Raw genomic sequence first — 21,225 nt, 5'->3', positions numbered from 1 at the left:
TTCCACCTACAGCCACTGAGTGTTTGGAAGCAAAATCCTAATACTGGGTCCAGTCCAGGATCACTGCATCCAGAGCAGCAACCTAGTTTAGGGACACCAGGACTATATCCTTAAAAGTGCTTGCTCTACAGAAGTCTTTTGGGAGTGCTACTGCACTCAGGCCCCAAATAAACTGTCAAATGACTCATTCACATGACACAAAACAGGAAGAATCACAATGTGACTGCTCAGATTATCAGGATACAGTGTTTCCCAAAGCTTTGGTCACTCCTGCTCTCCCACTGTAATCTTTAATTCAGCCCTCAGGAGACTGTAAGTAAACACATGGAGGTAAAGCCCAGTCCTCTTGTCAGAAGAGCACCTGGGAAGGATGAGAAAGGATCACTGTTTGCTGTGCAGGGAGAAGCCAAGCCAGCCCTGGACATGCCATGCACTCAAGCTCACTCCTAATGACTCACCTGGAAGTTCTCCACAATGCGCTGCGGTGTGACGGATTTGGGGATCACAATCACATTTCTCTGGATGTGGAACCGGATGAGAACCTGCAAGAGGCACATCACTGCATCAGAGGGGGGATGGCTCTTGCTCCATGCAACCAGAGCCTGTTTAGCAGTTAGTTACTGTAAATGGTACAATTCGGCAGTATTAACCCACTCTTTGGAGCTGCTTTTCAAATTACACCTGAATTCTAAACAGCACTTCCTGAAGTGCATGTAGAGGAGTGGTGAAATCCCACAAGGCTTGCTTTCTCCTCTCCCCTGCAATTTAGTGACACTCAATTCCTTTCCTTGTCACCCAGGTTTTGAGTAGGCTATTGAAATGTTTCCTTCTTTGCAGCAGCACTTGAGATGGGAAGACAAACAAACACAGCAACATCTGAAGATGGGTCAAGAAAATGTTTCTTGTGATGATCAGAGCACCCTTGTGAGTATGCATGGAAGGCCACATAAGGAACAAACCTGCATTGCTACCTAACACCACAGGTGACAGGGAACAAAGAGCCAGCCTGTCCTCTACACTGCCACTAGCTTGTACTACAGGAAGGGGTACTCTGGTACCTACTCACCTGTGCTGGGGTTTTATTGTGCTTGGCTGCAATTTCCTTGATCTTGGGGTCATCCAGCAGGGAAGGATCCTCGGGCTTAGCCCTACACAGAGGAAACAAATCAGTGGCAAGAAACCTCCATAGGTCCAGCCTAGTAAAGATCTGTATCTGGATGAAATATTAATGTTGCACATGTAGTCTCAGTGCTTCCAGAATAACCCACACCAGCTCCCTGGCAAAGCAATCTTACCATGGTCTGTCAGGAGAGCCAAGGGGGCTGTATGCTGTCACAGCAATCCCTTTGGATTGGCAGTACTTGATCAGCTTCTCCTGGGTAAGGTATGGATGACACTCCACCTGCCAACATAGAAAGTATAGACACTGACAGTGACTGAACTGCTTTAACATGTTCCAGGGATTCGTTTTTAATCAAAGGCTGATTTTTGTGCTAACTCAATAGTCTCTAAGCAATATTATACAGTCTTTATTTTCTCTATGCCCCACTCCCTTACTACTATTTATAGTAGCTCTCCCTGCAGTGAAGGGTCCAAGGACTGTAACAAAACTTCAAACTTTGCTGATCCAGATCATCTCCAGCATATGGGTGACAGGCCACACTATCGCTTCAATGGGACAGTAAAATGCACACCCAGAAAAGCTGTAAAATCACAGCAATATAATTGCAGACCAGGGAAGTACAAAGTTCTTTCTTCACCCCTAATTAAACATGCCATAATATTTTTTTACAGCTACCATATTAACTTCAAGGTCAGCATTGTTCCATTAGTCTTTCTTTGCTTTGTGCCAATAGTCACATTAATCACCTCCAGTCTGAAAATGCTGAGAATGGTTGCCTGCTACAGGTTTTAGACCTTGAGTCCACTGCCCATTACAGACATTTTGCAAACACACATGCACTTAGCATGAACTTCCCTAAGAATAGCTGCATAATGAATACGGACTCCTTCCCAGTGGGTCTGTGTTCTGGCAGGCAAATGCACAGACGGGGACTATGGAACAGGAGCTGTTCATGTGTCAGGAGGCAGTGAGTGAGCTTGAATATTTGATACTTTGCACAGAGGGACTTTCAGGATAGCTGCACACCAGGGAACACTCCTTTTCCTCCAGCAGGCAACAGCAAGAACCATTTGGACTACGCTGCCATTTGAGCCTCCTGCAGCTGCACTCTGAGGGCAGTCCCTGGAAACTTGTGCTGCTGGCAGGTGGAGCAAGGGAGTGCAAAACATGGAATCAGTTTACAGCCTCGAGCGCTGTACTTGTGGTTCTAGCTGCCTGCTGTTATCAGAGGCCTGCATGCCTCTTTCCCCTCTGAGACATGCTGGAATATTAAACAGAACAGAGAGCTCCATTTTTAGGACATATTATACATATTTATTTTGCTTCAGCAGTTGCAGAAAGCTATTTAAGAGTAATAGAGCATCTAGTTTTCTCAACTATAAATAAGTCAAATTTATGCAACATAAGCAAGGCACAGTCATCCTCACCTCTCCACTGGCACTCAAGTTGAGAAATTAAATTAAGTACTAGCACCATTGTTATGTAATTACTACCTTGCCAAATTAATGTCTTGCTACAATTGAAGCCAACACAACCTGGCTGCATTCAAATAAAGAATGAGAATGTCAAGAAAGACAGTGGATTACATGTGAAATATCTGCACAGAGAAAGTGTTTTCAGGAAGCACTCTCACTATTAGCCCAACTGGTAAGTGTTAGGAACAGCAAGCTTTCAGGCTTGCAAGCATTTCTTCAGAAGCAGTAGTTTATGAAGGACGGGGACCAAAGACCCAATGCTTTGTGCTAAACTTGATTATAGTCAATAATCATGTAGAGCCTGAGGGCATTAACAAATGTGAGAGGTCCAAGATCAGTGACCCCTATGCCAGATATAAGGTAATTGATATGACAATAATGATATTAATGATAAATTATTTTAATGTAATTGTCATATAGTGATCATGGCAATGAGGTGTGGCAGATGTTGAATGGTTACCTTAAAACTTACACTAAGTTTTCTGAAAGTGCTTTGGGACAAATAATGCTCGAGTTACCACAATAAATGACCCAGTTTTACTAATCAGTAATTGATTAGAGTCCTTCAAATGCCATAAGAGTCAAGGTCAGCTCTAGGCAGACCCCACTGGAGCCTATCCTGGGACTTGTCCTCTTCAGCAACCTGTGCCAGTCTATAATCATGTTAATCTGGCAGGACTGCCACTGCAGCAGGACCCATTCAGGCAGAAACAACAGGCAAACAAAAACCCAAAGCAATTCAACAAGGCTGCACACCAAGTCATGCACCTGGGAAGGAAAAGCCCCTGGCAATAGCACAGGCTGGAACCTGACTACCTGTAAAGCAGCCATGCTAGAAAGGACTTGGGGGAGTCATAACAGACTGAGTAGGACACGAGCCAGCAGTGAGCTCTGGCAGCAGGAACACAGCCAGTAAATTGTGAGAAGTGATCATTTGCCTCTACTCATCCTTGCCAGGCCACCTTCATAATACTGTGTCCAGTTTTCCTGTTCCTAGCTCCCCTCAGTAGTAGAAATACTGACAGACTGCCATCAATTCAGCAGAGAAACTCCAGGATGGGTAAAGGCTGGAGAACCTGCCATCCTGGCAAAGGCTGAGAGAGCTGGGCTTGCTGTGCTGGGGGAAGGGAAGGCTTCAGGCCTCCTAGTAGCAGTTTCGCAGTACCTAAAAGGAGTTCATTCAAAGCCAAGCCAAGCTCTTTAGTGGTGCTTGGAGGAAGGCAACAGATGCAAGCTGAAAACAAGAGAGGTTGAGACTGGATGTAGGAGAACTCCCCCTCCCTGTCATACACTCAGGGGGGTCAGGGAGCAGAGCACACCGCCTAGGGAGACTGTGCAGCCTCCATCCTCACAGGATTTTGAGATGTAAACATCTGGACAACCTGGTCTGATCTCAGGGCTGATGTTCCTCTGAGCAGATCATCTCCCAAGGTCTCCTGCCATCTGAATTCTCCTAAGATTTCATTCAAGTGCCATCTATACAATTTCTACTCTATCACCCACCCTGCAACTCCATCTCCTCCCTCCTCCTAACCCTCATTAACTCTTGAGTCCATTAAGCATGCTTCTGATCAATTCCCTCAGTCATCAGCAACAGGAACTGCCTTCTCCACAGAAGTGTCATGGAAAGGTCATCCAATTCTCTACATATACATACACCATGTCTTATTCTACTGCAAGGAAGTTTTTAGAGCTCATCTGAGTTCCCCTTCCTTTCCTCCTACAAGGACAGATTCTGGAGCTGCTCACTGCCAGATTTCCAAGCAGTGGCACAGAGTTCATAAAAAACCAGCACCTTGGCATCACCTAGAGGGTGAGACTGAAGAATACGTAGTCTATGAAGTAGAATATATCTATTCCAGTCTTTCTTTAGCCTTATTTCAAAGTAAGATCTTTGTCATTTTCTTAAAAAAAAACCCAACAAATGACCACACAAAAAGGAATACCACCAAACACTTGCCTCTGCCACTTGGCAGCTCACCTGATTATTTGCAGGTTTGTACTTCAGTCCTGGTTTGTTCAAGATTCTTTCAATCTGCTCATGGTTGAAGTTGGAGATGCCAATGGCTTTTACCAGGCCAGCATCCACCAGCTCTTCCATGGCCTGGCAGAAAGAAGCACAAAGTCAGCATCGAATATACAAAGGCAGGGTCTGAACAGCACATGCTTCCTGAACATGCCTTGTTTCCTTCATAAGAAACCTAAATGAAGTGTTTAAGTTTTCAGAGCTCAGGCTTGAAAAAAACAAAACAAACAACCCAGAGCACTGGTGTATATGTACCATGCTTCCCATACTCAAAGCACTCATTCTTTGAGATTATGGAAATTCACAGCAAGTTAGAAGTGGAAAATGATGAATTGATACATGACAATTTGCTATTGTACCAGTGAGTCTTTCCAAGTAATTCTAAGTACATGAGATTGTCTTCTGTTCTCAGCAGTCTCTGATGCTCTCTTTATCTTCATCAGTCTAAACTTTCTCCTGCAGTGGCTGAACTCACCTCCCATGTCTGCAGAATATCTGTGTTGCTGGAGATAGCCATGCCTTTGTCATCTACAGGGAACAAGTCCTCTCCTGCCTGTCCGTGAGAGAGAAATTGCTTGAAACACACATTATTGGGAGGTTGGGTTAACACCAGCTGAAGACTATGATTCCCATAAACTCTTATTACAGGACAAACTAATCCTTATTATACTAATTATCTACATATGTATTCGACTTTAACACTCACTATCTAGAGTCTTCAGTCTTTTCTTTTGTGCTCTTATGGTACTGTGGTGGGGTTTTTTTGCCTACAGTCAAGCCAGTAAGGACAGGTACTTCTGATGAAACTGTCCCCTGGCTCATCAAAATCCATATGGTGAAACACCTAAGATTCCACTTGTAATACAGAAAGTAGAATTATAGCCAGTTTACAAAAATATACAGTTGTTATCTGCTCATAATGAAGTGTTTCAGTGAAATACATAATAAGGACCCAGTTGGGACTTGGAATATATTCACCTTATAGTGGACCAGATTTCCTGACAGATGGGGAGCCTCATTGTTTAAGCTCTGGCACAGGGAAGGTTAGAAGATTAGAACACCCTATTTCCCAATTAGGACTATCTGCCAGGTATCAACTTCATTCAAAACCAGTTATTTTCTACTCATTCATTATTTACACCACATCGCACTTTCACTTTGATAGTTCTGTCCATGTGAAACTAATTTTTAAAATACAGATGTTATGAAGAACAGTTCATCTTGGTAGCAAGAGGTAGAGAGAAAATTTTGATCAAGTTCTCACTAAAAGCCTAAGCTTGGATATATTTAAACTGAGACATCAGTTCCTTTGCATGCAGACAGTGGCAGAGTTAGGAACTAAAAAGTTTAACTCTAGAGCCTGTGGAATGCTAAAGCTCCTATAGGAAAGGTCACTTCAAGCTGGATTGTATTTAAGGATTCGGTGATTAAAGACAGAAATAAAAGACAATCAATCTCTTATTCTGTAACATACAGAGGAAAGAACTTCAGTCAGACAGCAAAGTATAACCCTCTTCCCACAAAATGAGAACCACACTAAGCATAACTGGATTTTTAGAAGACAAAACAAGCAATAACCAAAAGGAAAGAGATATAACTTCTGCTTCTAGCAGGGAAACCCATCCCTAGGGTTCAAGGTCCACCTCTTCAATGGCCAAAAGGGCAGCAGATGCCATGCAAGCAGGGATCTCAGAGGCAAAAATCAACAGCCCGGCTCACGTGGCCACAGTAAAAGCCATATAGCTCCTCATAACTGCCACTCATAGACAAAGTCAAGGGCCCTGCTGTTACTGTACCTTGAAACCAAGAGGCCAATGGATGAGGTACAGATCCAAGTAATCCAGTTTCAAGGCAGCAAGAGTCTTCTGGCAGGCTCCCTTCACCAGATGCTTCTCATGAAACGTGCACCACAGCTGGAGACAAAAAGCCAAGGCACATTGTGACCTCTTGGGTTAAAGCTCTCGGAACTCTTCTTTACTGTTCAGCAGGGTGCCTGTCCCCTTGGGAAAGTGATGTGAAATCACATCATCCTACAGCTCTTCAAGTGGGGCTTGTTCTGTGAGTAACACTGGCCTGTGACACCGGGCAATGTGTGCAGTGGCAGCACACATGATTGCACAGTGTCCTGGCAGATAGCAGAAGTAGTCTTGTTTCGCTTATTAAGACTTGAAAGTTTCACCCAAATTTGCGGTATGGACCCTGCATAATTCTCAATACAGGATGACAAAGTAGGAATCTCAGGAATGGCTTAAGTGATGTTCTGAACTGTTCCACACTGCACAACAGAGTAGGCAATAAAGAAGTGGGGAGTTACTTTAAAATAAAAAGGTATCCCCTGGTATATCCTGCATCATCAGACTCGTACCTTACTGACGACAAAGAGGTCCTCTCGTTTCACAACACCTTCCTTGATTTTCTGCTGGATCCCTTCCCCAACTTCGTTCTCGTTCTGGTACACATAGGCACAGTCGAAGTGGCGGTACCCGGCATCGATGGCAGCCGTCACCGCAGCTGTCACCTTCCCCGGCTGCGACTGAAAAAAGCGATGGCAAAAAAAAGCTCTCATCAACACAGCATTAAAGACCTTTCTCACGGCAAGATAAAACAGGGAAAGCCACCACATCCAAAGCAAACCCCAACTAAAACAAAGCCAAATCCCGGCGGCGGCCTGGCCGGGTGTCGGCGGCGCCGGCAGGGCCCGAGCCGCGCTCCTTCCTTCCCCCCTCACGCCGCCGGCCCACGGGAGCGCATCCCGGTACCTTCCAGGTGCCCAGCCCCAGGATGGGCATCTTGGCCCCGGTGTTGAGCTGCACGTAGCTCGCCATGGCCCTGCCAGCAGCAGCTCCGCGGCTGAGCCGAGCTCCGCGCCTTTAATAGCGAGCAGGGCCGGGCCCGCCCCGCCCGGCGCGGCCGGGGCTCAGGGGCGGAGCAGGCCGCGGCTGCCGCTCCGCGCCGGGGCTCTGCCCGGGCTGGGGGTGGCACGGGGGACATGAGACACCAGTGTCTCCCCGTGTCCCTGCCACAGGGGTGGTGGCCCTGGCTGGTGCCCCTTGCCGGGGACTCGTGGCCCTGTGTGCAGCCGCAGCGACCCGGCAGCGCAAACCTTGTGAGAGCCAGGAGAAGCTGTTCCTCCCAAACGCAACTTCCACTGGGAGCTGGGGCTTAGGAGTAACTTTTATGATAGAGCGCATCTAAAAAAAAAACCCCAGGTTTATTTTGAATTTTGGAAGAGATTTTTTGCGAGTGTTTTGAAAGTCTCAGAAGAGTTACAGTGACCTTTTAATGAGTGGCATAATGATGGTGTTGTCCCTCTGTCTTTAGGGAGGTGCTGAGGACATCGCAGGATAAAATGCACGATTGTAACCACAGGCGGTAGTGGCCAGTGGCAGTCTCCCATCAGAAGCTGGCTTTGATGCTTTTGCAGACAAGCATTCGCTGTTCTGCTGAAGACGTCACAGCGCAATGGAAAAACCCAGACTTGCTTGGGAGGCTTTGCTGCTTATTCACATGTGAATGGTTTCTTCAGGTGCGAGCGTTTTGCTCTGGATGCCTTTCTCTGCTATCTGCAGCTTCATATTTTTTGCTCCATTTAGCTAAGGACAGCAAGGTAATTGGTTTTCTTCTTTAATGTTCCTCCTGTTTCATATCAGTGCCATCAGGCATCCCTGGCAGGATGCAATGTGCTTTCACTTGGATCACAAAATCTTGACACAACTTGATGCTTATCTCTTGCCACTTGGGCTGAATTTTCCCTCCTGGTTTCAAGTCACAGAGATGCCTCCATCCTGTCACAAGGGGCTTCAGGCAGAAGTTCTGTATTTTGTTTTTGCTGTTAGCTCTTGCGAGTTGGAGCCTTTCCTCTCAGAGCTGTAAGACCAGTCAGCTTTCCACTGTTTGCCTCTCCTGAAAATCTGGTGGGGGCCTTGGGGGAAGAAGAAGTACTGCACGAGTCACCCTGTGATAGTCAGGCTGCTAAATCTTGTGCCCTGTGTCCTTGGCCATGTCTTTACAGAGAGCACTGACATTGAGGAACTGTGAGGGGGAGGAGGGTCTTGCTTTGTTTTTTTTTTTCCTTGATCCACGTGCGCTGGAACAGGAGGAGTAATCTCATGAGTTTTCAGTTTGTTTTGCTGACTTTGCATTTAGTAACTGTAATTTCACCACAAGTTGTGACTTTGGTGACCAGTGGTGTTTGGAATCTGAGAACAGAACCCAAAATAAGGGAAGTGGGTATGTCCTTATGGACAGTGCTTACCAGAGAGACCCAGTGGCCCACTGAGAACACCTGAAGGCCAAGTAGGGAGGTGACAGTGTTGTGAGATATGATCATATCTACAACTAAGGGGAAGAGCTGCAGGGGTCTGCAGCTTCACAGCTACCCAGAGACACAGGGCACAGACACAGGCACAGCTTGAAACAGGGTTTGGAGGTGAGGGCATGCAGGTTTCATGCTTGAATCACTGGGAAGCATAGCAGAAATGTCTGCTTCACTTGGAGGGGAGATTTATCTTGCTCAGTGGGGGGTTCCAGTTCAATCTCTGGATGCCAGGAGGTAGCTCTCAGGGGCTTGGCCAGCTCTGACTGCAGAAGACCTCATCCTCTTTTTCACTCTGAGCTTAGATCAGCCCAGGAACACACCTTGGTGGATCTCCCATATTGTTAGAACTGATGATGCTTTTTGTCTTCATGTTTTTGTCCCTTAATTGCATCTGCTGAAATAGCAAGCTCTGGGCACAGCCAAGGATGAGGAATTAATCTTGCCACCCCTCTGTGGTGATTACTGTGTGGGGAAGGGCAGGTTTAGTGCAGGAGACAGCTTGGACAGGAGGAAACCATGAAGCGCCCCAGGCTGGTCAGGACTGATTCTGGCTGGCTCTGAAACTGGTGCTATACTTTGGGGTGACTGAATTCTGGCAGATGGGAAGCATGTCTGTGTCCCCCACAGTCCCCCTGGCCCCTGAGAAGGAGGGAAGCACCTCACTCCAAAGGGGGATCCTGTGGTCTAGGTCACCTCTGCTGGGCAGGACAGTGGCAGCCCTGGGGACTGTGGCAGCCCTGGGGACAGCGGACTGCCCACCCAGGAGCTCTAGGACACAATAAGCAGGACTGAGTGGTGAAAGGAAGCATCAGGCAACCAGATCACTCTCTGAGCCACTCTTGGTTCCAAGGAGGGACTGGGATGGCCTGGATGTAATCTGTGGTGACAAAGGCAAGGTGGAGAGGAAGACAGGGAGCAGATTGGTGTTTGGCTTAAACAGAGGCTGGAGAAGGGGAAGAAAGGCATTTACTCATTTGTTCTTCTGTGTTCTTTTTTCTCCCCTCAGTTGCCCTGAGTCACAGCCCAGAAGTGGAGTAGTGAGAAGAGCTCTGGAAGGAGCAATGATCCTGGCCCTGGGAATACAGAGTCCTGGAAGTGGAGCAGCCAGTGCATGTCCAGGGGGAGTACACACAGTGTGCAATTGCCTGAAGAGAGGAGGCACCTGGGCAGACCAGTGCTGGGTGGGAAGATGACTTGGAAGAGGGAAACATGCTTTCTGAAAGCTGATGGCAAAGTGAAAACAAAGCCTTTTCAGGCAGCCTGAGCTGCAAGGTTAGGTAGGCCTGTGGAGGTGGGAGTGCTGCTCTCCAGAATCTGAATGCTCTCTTGACAGTCCTTTGCTCAGAATGAAATTGCAGAAATATTGAGCACTTGCAGCAACTGTGTCTGCAGTGACTATGTCAGTGCTGGGAAACTGAAGCAAATGGGATGCAAGTTTTTGCCTTGTAAGAGCAGAGTTCTGGGAAGTTTGGGGTCTCTGCTACTAGCAGGCATTGTCCTTCCTAACTCAGGAAGGATTTAGGACCCACCAGTGAAGGGCTGTGGGGAGAAATCATCTGGTTCTGCTGATCCCACAGGTGAGACTCCCCCTTAGTTTCTCGAACTGCTGGGTTGCATTTACAGGCAAGGGGAAAGGGACCCTGAAAACATGGTGATCACTGATGCTGTTGCCTGAAAGCTGTAAGGTCTGGGCACGGTTACTACTGGTATCACTTGATAAGCTGTTGGGATATCAAGGAGTAACTTACACGCCTCATTCTGGATGGTGCATGCCAGAAGATGGGCAGAGTAGTGGCACGACCAAGGATAGTGCTGGGAGTTCAGCTTGGAAAGCTTTTTAGAAGTGGTTGGAAAATATGTTGACTGTTCCAGTGTTGATCCTGATAATTTTGTCTGTGAGAGAAAGGGTGGGTTTGGGATATGTGTCTTATGTTTGCACTGGTGAGGTGTTAACTCCACTGGTCTGCAGGGGCAAGGGGTGGAGTTTGTTAAGAATATGCAGTAAGATGATGATTATGTTAAGGATGGAGTTTGAATAAGGCTGAAACAATTCTTAGCATATCTTTCAATAAAGTGCAGGGTGGAATGTAAAAATATAAAGAATATAAATTGCAGATCCCTTGATAGGGATGGCAGTGATGACCTGTGTGGAGACCACTGGAACAGATATAAACACCCTGTCCCATGCCAGCATTCAAGCTCACAGTACTGTGACTCAGGAATACTTCTGGAGACACAGGTGCACTTTCTGAAGGAGATCCATGCTGAAAGGACTTAATTCCAAGGGGACTGCAGCTGGTGGATGAGTTATGCTTGAACAAGGAAACCACTGAGGGCTCTATGGGCACTGTAACCCGTGATGGAGTAGGTATTCTCTAATAAGACGGTGCTCCAAACTTCTGCATCATAGTAACATTGTACCTTTATTGTCCAATAAAAATGTGTATTTGATCTCAGCAGAGCTAAGTCTCACCTTAGCCTGGGGATTTCAGAAGGTTTTATGGAATGCTTCCTTTAGGAAGCTGTGAAGCAAATGTTCTTGGATTACATTTTCATGAATTGAAGGTGGAAATTTTGGAAAGAAGTCTATGAGGTGCTCGTTTTCTTCAGCAAAAGTTTTGATCTTTTGCCTTGAAACCCAGTGTGCAACTTCATTATTGGATTTGGCCACCTGCCCAGGGGTTGGGAGCAGAAAGGTGACACGGCCCCAAAAGCAAACACCTCCTGATGTCACCTGGGGCTCCGGGGCCAAGGGTAGTGGCACATGGGTGGCTGGGCTGAAGGGGGAGGCAGATGGAGCTAGAGGGGCATCAGCCGGGAGAATTTGGCCCCGAGGCTGACAGGGCCAGAGGGGATGCCGACATTTCGGGGGCTGAGCTCCCCGTGCCAGCAGCCAGACCCCCGGGCTGTGTGACATCAAGGACGTCCCTGCACTGGCGGGGAGGGGACAGCGCGGGTGGCTGAGGGATGGCCGCCCTCTGCTGCCCGCAGGGAAAGGGGAATGTGCCCTGTCCCAGGGAAAATCCACATGCTCAGGAGGAAACCTGGCTGAAAATAGTGCTGACCACACACCTGTGTATTTTCTACTTATGGAATTTTTATTTTTTGTTTATTTATTTTTTTCCCCTAAGGAAAAGCTTTTCCTAAGTAGGAAAAACCCCTTTCTCGGTTACTTCTGGAGTGATAAAACTGCTGGCCTTTAGTTCACATTTCTCAGATTTTTCTCCCGTAACTGCCAGCTATCCTCCTCAGCCTGTTGTGTTGAAGCAAGAGAAATTAAAAATGTGAATGTGTAGTTCAAAGTCTCTTGCTCGCTAAATGTGGATTACTCAATCCACATTTTGAGAAAAAATTATTACAGCCCCCATTTTATTTACAGCAACTTTACTGTTTCTTTCAGAAAGAGTAAACAAAAGATGATCACTGAATACATATGCTGTGACTTCACTGGCTGCAGGAAGAGAAATTCAATAAAAATTCAGAGAAATTGATAGGAAGGATATCAGACCAAGCTCTGAAGGAGGGCAGGATATGAGCATCTTCAGTATTCTGCATTGAATGGGTAGTCCTTGTGAGTTTTGCCCCTGCAGGGAATAGAAAACTTTGTTTTAGTCATAATTTTCTTGTCTAGTTTTGCTTAAAGAAGCCACTAAGGTGGGATCTGAACTCTGTAACTGAAGCATGGGTTCAGCCCAGATTTGTTTTCCTCTATAGCATGTATTTTTTGTACACTTGGAACATCCCAATTACTTCATCATGCAGGCTCTTGGCATTCTAGGCAGTATTTAGATGTAAAACCTCTGTGTATATAGTATTCTTATCATATGGAGAAAAATACTGAATGCTACCACTTACATGCTCATTGTATAGACTCTCCAGTTTCTGTTAAAGCTGAAAATAGTTGCCATCTCTTCTTTAGTCAATTTGAAGTCAAACACCTGAAAAGAGAAACAGCTGGGAATCACCTCTTTGAACAAATCAAAGTCTGTAAGCAAAATCCACAAAATTAAAGAACAAGTCTGCAAGGGAGGGTAGCTGGTTAGAAGACATGACTGCTTCATGAAAAAGGCATCTCTCTGTATCACCAAGAGTGCATTGGCAGAGAGAATAGAAAAATTCATCCAAAGTTGCAATTACACATGCCAGCTATTGCAGGGTACTTGACAGGCTCTTGCATCTGCCACTTGTGAGAGATGCATTTTTCTGTCCTATTCCAAAGCACATCTACAAAAATTCCATATTTCACTTAATCTATCTAGGTTTTTTGAAATCTCAATGACCAGTTGCAGTCAAGGACCACTGAATTAACAATAGAGTAGCATGGTTTGTGAACACCACAACAGTTTCCTTAACACTGCTTGCTCTACAAAAGCCTTTTGTGGTGTGCTGCTGCACTCAAGTGCCAGTGAAAAACCATGTGGTGATTCATCTCCAGTCTACAGAATACAAAACACCATGCAAAGTGACTGCTAGAATTACCAGCATACTAAAAAAAGACTTGGTTCATTCCTGGTCTCCAACTGTAACCTTAAGTTTTGCCCTTAGTACAGTGTTTAAACAAAGAGTGTAAAAAGCCCGGTGTTCTTGCCTGAGCAGGGAAGAATGATAAAGGATCATCTCCCTTGCTGTGCAAGGAGAAGCCAAACCATCCCTGAGGGGCAGCTCCCAGCTCACTCCTGATCCCTCACCTGGAAGTTCTCCACAATGCGCTGTGGGGTGACAGATTTGGGAATCACAATCACATTTCTCTGGATCTGGAAGCGAAGGAGAACCTGCAAGGACAGACAACTGAATCATTCCTCTTGCTCTGGAGGAAACAGAGCCTGTTCCAACAGCTGTTATCCCTGTCCCAAATTATTCCTGTCCCTGCAGCCTTGGTTGCCCTGCCTGAAAAGAAGAGAGGGAAGTGGTGGAGCCTCACATGAAAGGCCTCCTTTCCCATTCAGTTTTGGGCCAATCAAGCTTTTCTGCTCTCTCAGACTTGTATCAAGATTTCATTCTCTGCAAGAGGACTTGAGATGAAGACTGACACATTCCAGCATGAAGATGGGTCAAGAAAATGTTTCACGATGACAGTCAGAGCACGCTTGAGAGTGTGCATTGCAGGCCACGCAGAAAACAGACCCTGCACTGCTGCCTCTCACCACAGATGACAGGGAACAAAGAGCCAGCCTGTCCTCTACATTGTCATTAGCTGCCCTGTATTACAGGAAGGGGTACCCACAGTCTGGCATCCATATACCTGGGCTGTGGATTTGTTGTGTTTGACTGCAATTTCCTTGATCTTGGGGTCATCCAGAAGGGCAGGATCCTCTGGCTTAGCCCTACATAATGGAGAGATAACATTACTGTTTCAGTACTCCAAGTGTTATCCATGCCAGCTCCCTCACAAATTGCAAAGCAATCTTACCATGCTCTGTCAGGAGAGCCAAGGGGGCTGTATGCTGTCACAGCAATCCCTTGGGATTGGCAGTAGTTCACCAGCTTCTCCTGGGTAAGGTATGGATTGCATTCGATCTGCCAGCAGAAGAGTAGAGAGACTGATAGAATCCAGCTGTAACTCACTGCAGGGATTATCTCCTCATGCACTTAAAGGCTGCTGATTGTCCTCAGGGGCCAGTCTTTGCAAGGGATTATCAACCATAGTGTTCTACAGTGAGATTTCTTGTACCTCTGGGTCTTTGCTCTGGGGAAGGAACATTTCAGAAGGCTCACTTCTGGGTTCTTTGGCATGTTCTGAGGTCCTTCTCAGATTTCTAAGCAGTAGCTTAGCAGATATTGAAAACCCCAGTGCCTTGTATATTCAGCAATAATGTGGAGAGGAATGAGAAAGCCATGCTGCATCTGGTCTGTTCTCCCCCCGCCCCAGTCTGTTCTAGACATAAATGGTCCCTTTCTTAGGAATTGGTGCCCCTTTCTCATGTGCTATAAGTTAGGAAAAAGATGCTTTTTTTTTCCTTTTGGCATGCTCTTTTTCTGGTAACTACATGCAGAGGAAGAGCTGGCAGGCTATGGAGACTGAGGGAACTCAGTACTGTCAGTGAATATACAAGAAGTACTGAATTCAGAACTGCAAGAGATGTTTGAGTCTGTCCAAGACCCCTTGAAGGGATAAACTTCTGCAGCTCCTGCATACAAAGGGGCAGTGGCTGCTGTATGCAGACAAAGACTAGGTGATTTTTATATATATATATGTGTATAAAACCACTTTCTTTTTTATTTTACATAAATCAGGGTAGATACCACAAAGTCACTAGTGTGTCAGTAAATGCTGCTTCTGTGTAGCAGTTAAAACTGACCTCCCTTTCCACCTGGGTGACTGAATTGTGGATTCCAGCATGAGAAAAAACACATATTGCACAAACAATTATCTTAACAGATTGGTGCCATTACTAATAACAGAACAAGTAGTTGAAGAAGTTCTTGTTGTAATTTGTGTACCACAATTACATTCCCTATCAGAACACAGATCTACAGCATCTTTATGTGCACTCAGAAATGATCACAGGGTGTAATTGTGCTGTGTCTGCTTTGTTCTTGCTTTTTCCACCTCCTCATGCAACTGTAATTGGATCTTCATAATCCCCCAAAACCTGCAGTTTTATTATCCCACTTTGCAGCTCACCTGGATGTTTGCAGGCTTGTGCTTCAGTCCTGGCTTGTTCAAGATTCTTTCGATCTGCTCATGGTTGAAGTTGGAGACACCGATGGCTTTTACCAGTCCACAGTCCACCAGCTCCTCCATGGCCTGGCAGAAGGAGGAGCACAGTCAGCACCAGTGTACAAGACAGGCCCTGAAGGAATGATTCCTTGTGTGGCTTCATTTCCTCTCACGGGCAAGGAAAGACAACTGTTTGGGGCTGCAATGATTGTCTCTTGGGGGAGAGTGACCTCTGGTGTATTTGTGCCATGTCTTCCATCTCACCCGAAACCAAGGGCTCCTTTCTTGAGATGGCAGAAATTCACTCTCAGATGTTTTCACATGGCAAATAAGGATAATCAATGATGTGTTCCTGCGCCAGCACCAGAAGGCTGTAGTGCAGGCTGTGGGTATGATCACAGCCTAATTTATTTCAGCAGAGTGTATTTGAGCAATTTAAGAACAGTGGTGAGGACAGTTCTGTTATAGTCAAGCAGTCTGGCTTGCAGCTTCACTAAAGATTATCAACTTGATTGAGCATTTATGTTTTAAAAAGGCTACATTGTATATGGTGCTATAAATACATAAGAACCTTGTGACTGCTGAAGGCAATGAAAGCATGGAAAAGGCTGCCAGTAACAGAAAACATGATTTCCCATCCTGGCTGAACTTACCTCCCATGTATCTAGAAAATCTGTGTTGCTGGGTATAGCCATGCCTTTGTCATCTGCAGGAAACAGCTCCTCTCCTGCCTGTCAGTTAAAAAAAAAAAAAAAAAAGAAAAAAGAGAAAAAAAAAATTTAAACACTCTTTTTATTGGCAAATTAATACCAAGACAACTAAAGACCATGATGGCTTGATACTAGTTCTACTAGTACAGAAAATATTAATATTTCTCTACATTGTTCCTGGCAATTTTACCAGCAATCATTCCTAGTAGGAATGATGCAGAATAATTCCTACTAGGAATGTCAGGTGTATCTCCTAGACCAAGCAAAGTGGTGACTCACTAAAACACTTGACCTGTTTATTGTGATACAAGCAAGCTTCCTGTAGTTCTCTGCTATTCTTTTAGGAGAGAACTGGGGTAGGCTTTTTTGAAGGATCTGTTAAGGTCCCAGGAACATTTAAGTCAGGTTTAAGCCAAGCCACATCTACTGAAGAAGGTATTATGTAAACACACAGGTGTCCTGTAAGGGGAGCCTCAGCATAAGTTGGTGGCAAATCAGAACACCCAGATGAACAAACTCAGAAATAGAACTCCACATCTCCACACTGCTCCACATCCAGTGTGCAGCTGTCAGAGTATTATGCCACGACACTTTTACTCAAGCTCTTTGTTCATATAAAGCTAACCATGACAGCTTTGCAAATGTGACAAACAGTTGACAAACTCAAAAGCAACAGATAAGAAGGAGGTCTTAACCTGTCTGCAGCAGAAAGAAAAAGCCGAGACTAGACACAGACTGGACATCAGATACCTTGAAGTACATGAAGGATGAGATGTATTTAATGTGCTTCTGACATGGATGTCAAAAAATCTCACCTTTTGAAATCCAAGGTCTGTGGAACAAATTTAAGGCTCCTACAGGAAAGGTCAGCTCAATCTGTACTGTATTAAGGACTCAGTGAGTAAAGAAAGAAATGGAAGACAGAAACATTCTCTTGTTCTGTGATTCTGTAACATGCAGAAGAAAGAATTTGTCAGGCAGCAAAGTACATCCTTCCTTCCCTCAAAGCAGAAAATAATGATTTAGCCCAAAGTAAAGCAGCATGAGTCAATCTTGCAGCCAGATGTCTGACCTGGTTGCTGGGTGTGCCTCTCCGTTATCAGGAGGGCAGAGGATGCTGTGCAGGCAGCGCTCTCGGGCAGGGATCGGGGGCACAGCAGAGAGGGTTGGGCAGCAGTGGGGCAGTGCTGGCACAGCAGGCACACGGGCTCTTTCTGGAGCAGCAGTGGTGCTGAGGAGCTCTCCCAGGAGAGAAAACCAAGGGTTTTCTGCTGTTACCGTACCTTGAAACCAAGAGGCCAGTGCATGAGGTAGAGATCCAGGTAATCCAATTTCAGGTCAGCAAGAGTTTTCTGACAGGCTCCCTTCACCAGATGCTTCTCATGGAAAGTGGACCACAGCTAGAGAAAAAAAACAAGGCAGATTGTGACCTCCTGGGTTAAAGCTCTTTCCTGAAGAAGGAAAAAAAGCCAGCACACTTTCTGGGACCAGTTCTGCTTAACACCTATTTTGAACAGTCCCATGAAAATGGAGAATGTGGAACGCTATCGCCGGCCGGGGGCTATGTACAAGTCACGAACGGGACAGGACTGCTGCGGAATGCATCTTGAGCTGGTTTTTTTTTTAGCATCAGTCTCATTACATGGTTGTGACAATGGGAAGATGCCAGCAGCTCACATCCAGGCAACAGACCAAGAACTTAATGTTACAACTTACTTTATACGCTTTTTGACCAATCACACAAAGCAAAAGCATATTGACAGTAGTTCTATCCAATCACTATAAATACACATACCTTTGGTTAAAACAATGCTTGCTTATTTTGAATACAATACTTTCTTGTAAGCCTCAAGATACATTGCACAGAGCTCCATTATTAAGCTTAGAACTTCCTAAAATCTCACCAGATATACTTTTCTGCAACTTAGGGAGTTATTCTACCCAAGTGTTAATACACAGACCATTGTTCTATTTGTCCTTTCTTTCTACTTCTTGTATAATTTTTCTGCTGACAACACTTATAGCTACTGCTTAGCTTTAATCACCATCCTGCTGTCTCTGAGGCCTGCCTTTTGCAATGTGTCCAAAACCCTCTGATTTTAAGGAATCCCACAGAACACACCTTAAATAATGCTCTACAAAATACAGTGACAAAAAGAAGATTCAACCAGTATGGGCCTGAACTATTCCCCTAATTATTCCACACTATAGCACACAGTCTTTCCCAACTACTCTGAATTTTCCTCTATGCATATGTTGTCACAAAGCTTTCCCCTGGATCCTAGGTCACCTTACCTTGCTGACAATGAAGAGGTCCTCTCTTTTCACAGCACCTTCCTTGATTTTCTGCTGGATCCCTTCTCCAATCTCACTCTCATTCTGGTACACACAGGCACAGTCAAAGTGGCGGTACCCGGCATCGATGGCAGCCATCACTGCAGCTTTTACTTGCCCAGCTGGAGACTGGAAAAAGAAAGTTAAGATCCCAAATCAAAGCATACAGGCCTTTTCTTAGATACCTAGCAACTAAAAAAACACATACAGTGGGATTTTAAGTGGAGTTTTTCCATGCCATGTTCTTAAAGATCTCATCATCTTAAAAATGAAGGCTGCTTGGTTTGAAGCCAGCTTCCAGCTATTTATCCATAAGCCCAGTCCCAAGCAGGCTCAGCCAACAGCCAGGTAGAGCAGAGCCCCCAGTGCTGCCTGAGATGGACCAGGGGGAACCAAGTTTGATGCCAGAGAGCTCTGCAGTGCCTCTTGCTCAACACTCCTCGCTTCCTAGTGCTGTGTCTAAGAAGAGACACAGTCAAATGGCCCAGCTGGGAGAATTTTAGTTCTATGGGGAGGGCAGTGGTCTACACCTTAGTCATCCACACCACTTTGGAGTGTCACACTGTGCTGTAGCCCAGCTTGTCCTGGGGCACATCCCACCCATCCTGTGCTGCCTTCAGAGACAGAGGAGTGCAATTCTGTGTGTTTCTATACTCTGCAAGGGCATGTAAGAGCTGTGCACAAGGAAATGTTGGCTTATCTAGTTCACACAAATCCAGCAATGTTTGTTCTAGGCGTTGTATAGATCAGTGGTTATGCAGTCCTCATAACAACAGTGCCAACCTCTTTGTCAGAACTTGCTTGAAACGCGTGAATGGTCTTCTAAAGCCATACCTTGTTACTGGATGATTCCCGGGGACCTCGCCCAGATCACACAGCACGGAAGCAGCAGGGAAATGCTCCAGTGCAGGGGCACGGGAAGGGGCAGGGAGAGGGGCCCAGGGAGCCGCGGGAGCTTGGATGGGTGGGATCCGCGCATCCCTGGCGGGTACGGGAGGGATGGAGCCGCCGCCTCTCCCCGGCTGGGGACACCGAAGGGACACCTCTCCCCGCGGCAGGAGGGGCACGGCAGGGACGGAGGGCACGGCCGGGAAAGCGGCTTCAAAAGCAGCGCCGGGGCTGTGCCTGCGGAAAGCACCAGAGGGACAGGGCATCCCCAGCAGCATCCCGGGCGGGATGCCGGTGGGGACGTGTCACCGAGCCGCTCCCTGCCCAACCCTGAGTGTCGGAATCTGTGGGTATTGGTGATTCCGAGATTGTAGAAAGTCTCTGTCTTTCTGCCCCGTTGCCAAAGAAGAAGCCATAATTCGTCTGTGCTGGTTTCAAGGTTGTTTATTCTGTTTATCTCTAACATGTTCTGCTGCCCTGCCGCAGCTCTGTCCTGCAGGGCAGCGTGTGGGGCTCTGCCCCTCAGTGGGATGGTACAAACATTAAATACCAGAAACTACGTGTACAATATTTACAATAATGTGCCAATATCTGTCATCTACGTTGAACAGTGTGTCCCCAGCCTAAACCAACAGAAAAATGCCAACACCACAGTGAAACATGGAGGGCATGAAGAAGGAGGAAAAGGACAAGACACACCCAATTCCTCCATCTTGTCCCCTCTGAACCCCTAATCTAGAAATCTAAAATTTTACTTTTGCACCCGTGTCACACTTAATTATTACTCTTATCAAACACTCAAAGCTTGTAATTCATCCTGTAAGATTGAAAACTCTTTTCCATGGACAGAGATCACAGACAGTGTCTCTCGGGGCTCTGTCCAGGGGGGTTCCTGACCCCCTGCCAGGGTCCCAGACCTGCCAGGGCAGCCAGAGGGAAGCCCTGGATTCCCACACCCGAGCGCTCCGGACCCCTCCGGAGGAGATGGCACCGGGCGCGGACTCCGCCCCTCTGTCCCCGTTACCTTCCATGTGCCCAGCCCCACCAGCGGCATCCTGGCCCCGGTGCAGAGCTGCACGCAGGTGGCCATGGCTCCAGCCGGGAATGCTGCCCGGTGGTACCGCCCGCCGAGCCCTTTAACGGCGGCATCACCGTGCCCGCCCCGTCCCGGGTCCCGCCCGCCCGCGCCGGCCACGGCCCCGCGGCCCGGGGGGGCGTCACGCTGCTTCTCCCCCTGAAACGTAAACTTTAAGGCATTTAGAGATTTTGAGGAGCTAAGATTTTAGTTAGAAATAAGCCTTACTAGAGTTAATTAAAATAAGAATAATAAATGAGTAGGCCTTGATGAAGTAAGGAGTTAGTAGTTAACTAATAATTAATTGCTTGTCAGCACAATGTTTGGTTAGCTGGGTTTATAATGAAGAATATAGAAACTGATAAATAGCTTTTAGGAACATAAGACAATTGTGGGCCTCCTCTGTTCTGAAACCAATTGAAGACAAGGAATGGGAGTTCTACCAAGAGTTAATTTGTCATAGCCGCATTGAAAAGGTAGAAAGGTCAGAACGAGGAAGACTTCATTTACTTCCTCATTTTGGGACCCCTCCCCATAAAAGGGACCACCGACCCATTTCAAGGGACAAACTACGCATGCTTAATAACTTTTGGAGTGATTAGCATACGAAGCGGG

The 21,225-nt window shown here is 46.3% G+C and overlaps 2 protein-coding genes and 1 long non-coding RNA gene across 6 annotated transcripts in view; 1 reads left to right on the top strand and 2 right to left on the bottom strand.

Moving 5' to 3' along the window:
- LOC100231722 (aldo-keto reductase family 1 member B1-like) overlaps nucleotides 1-21,225 on the bottom strand; it is a 31,775-nt gene that overhangs the window by 1,814 nt on the left and 8,736 nt on the right. Inside the window, exons 1-8 of one of the 2 annotated variants that reach the window (XM_002197197.7) lie at nucleotides 7,384-7,689; nucleotides 6,990-7,157; nucleotides 6,421-6,537; nucleotides 5,100-5,177; nucleotides 4,580-4,702; nucleotides 1,296-1,402; nucleotides 1,067-1,148; nucleotides 459-542 (exon numbers count right to left, since the gene is read on the bottom strand). In XM_002197197.7, the coding sequence (XP_002197233.5) occupies nucleotides 459-542; nucleotides 1,067-1,148; nucleotides 1,296-1,402; nucleotides 4,580-4,702; nucleotides 5,100-5,177; nucleotides 6,421-6,537; nucleotides 6,990-7,157; nucleotides 7,384-7,449 (825 nt within the window). In that variant the 5' untranslated portion in view covers nucleotides 7,450-7,689. Of the gene's footprint in view, nucleotides 1-458; nucleotides 543-1,066; nucleotides 1,149-1,295; nucleotides 1,403-4,579; nucleotides 4,703-5,099; nucleotides 5,178-6,420; nucleotides 6,538-6,989; nucleotides 7,158-7,383; nucleotides 7,690-21,225 lie in introns of those variants that run through there. The other variant, XM_030263595.4, reaches the window with a different exon arrangement.
- Nucleotides 7,825-11,398, top strand: LOC115493487 (uncharacterized). The gene is made up of 2 exons (XR_003958311.4): nucleotides 7,825-8,231; nucleotides 9,949-11,398. It is a non-coding gene; the product is annotated as an uncharacterized lncRNA (long non-coding RNA).
- LOC100218307 (aldo-keto reductase family 1 member B10) lies at nucleotides 12,310-20,699 on the bottom strand. 3 transcript variants are annotated; one of them, XM_072923826.1, is made up of 11 exons: nucleotides 20,560-20,699; nucleotides 18,609-18,776; nucleotides 17,597-17,713; nucleotides 16,257-16,334; nucleotides 15,568-15,690; nucleotides 14,614-14,628; nucleotides 14,353-14,459; nucleotides 14,185-14,266; nucleotides 13,631-13,714; nucleotides 12,798-12,880; nucleotides 12,310-12,526 (listed from the first exon to the last, which is right to left on the bottom strand). In XM_072923826.1, exons 1-11 carry the CDS (start codon nucleotides 20,623-20,625, stop codon nucleotides 12,484-12,486), a joined length of 966 nt encoding a protein of 321 aa, XP_072779927.1. In that variant the 5' UTR covers nucleotides 20,626-20,699; the 3' UTR covers nucleotides 12,310-12,483. The 3 variants fall into 3 exon arrangements, with proteins under 3 accessions (XP_072779927.1, XP_072779928.1, XP_002192268.7); XM_072923827.1 differs by lacking the exon at nucleotides 20,560-20,699 and adding an exon at nucleotides 19,482-19,727; XM_002192232.7 differs by lacking the exon at nucleotides 14,614-14,628 and having other exon boundaries at nucleotides 20,560-20,698.

The sequence above is a fragment of the Taeniopygia guttata genome, chromosome 1A (assembly GCF_048771995.1).
Source record: "Taeniopygia guttata chromosome 1A, bTaeGut7.mat, whole genome shotgun sequence".
Lineage (NCBI taxonomy): Eukaryota > Metazoa > Chordata > Aves > Passeriformes > Estrildidae > Taeniopygia > Taeniopygia guttata.
Note: the sequence above shows the minus strand (reverse complement) of the source record. Positions and strands in the feature narration are given on the sequence as shown.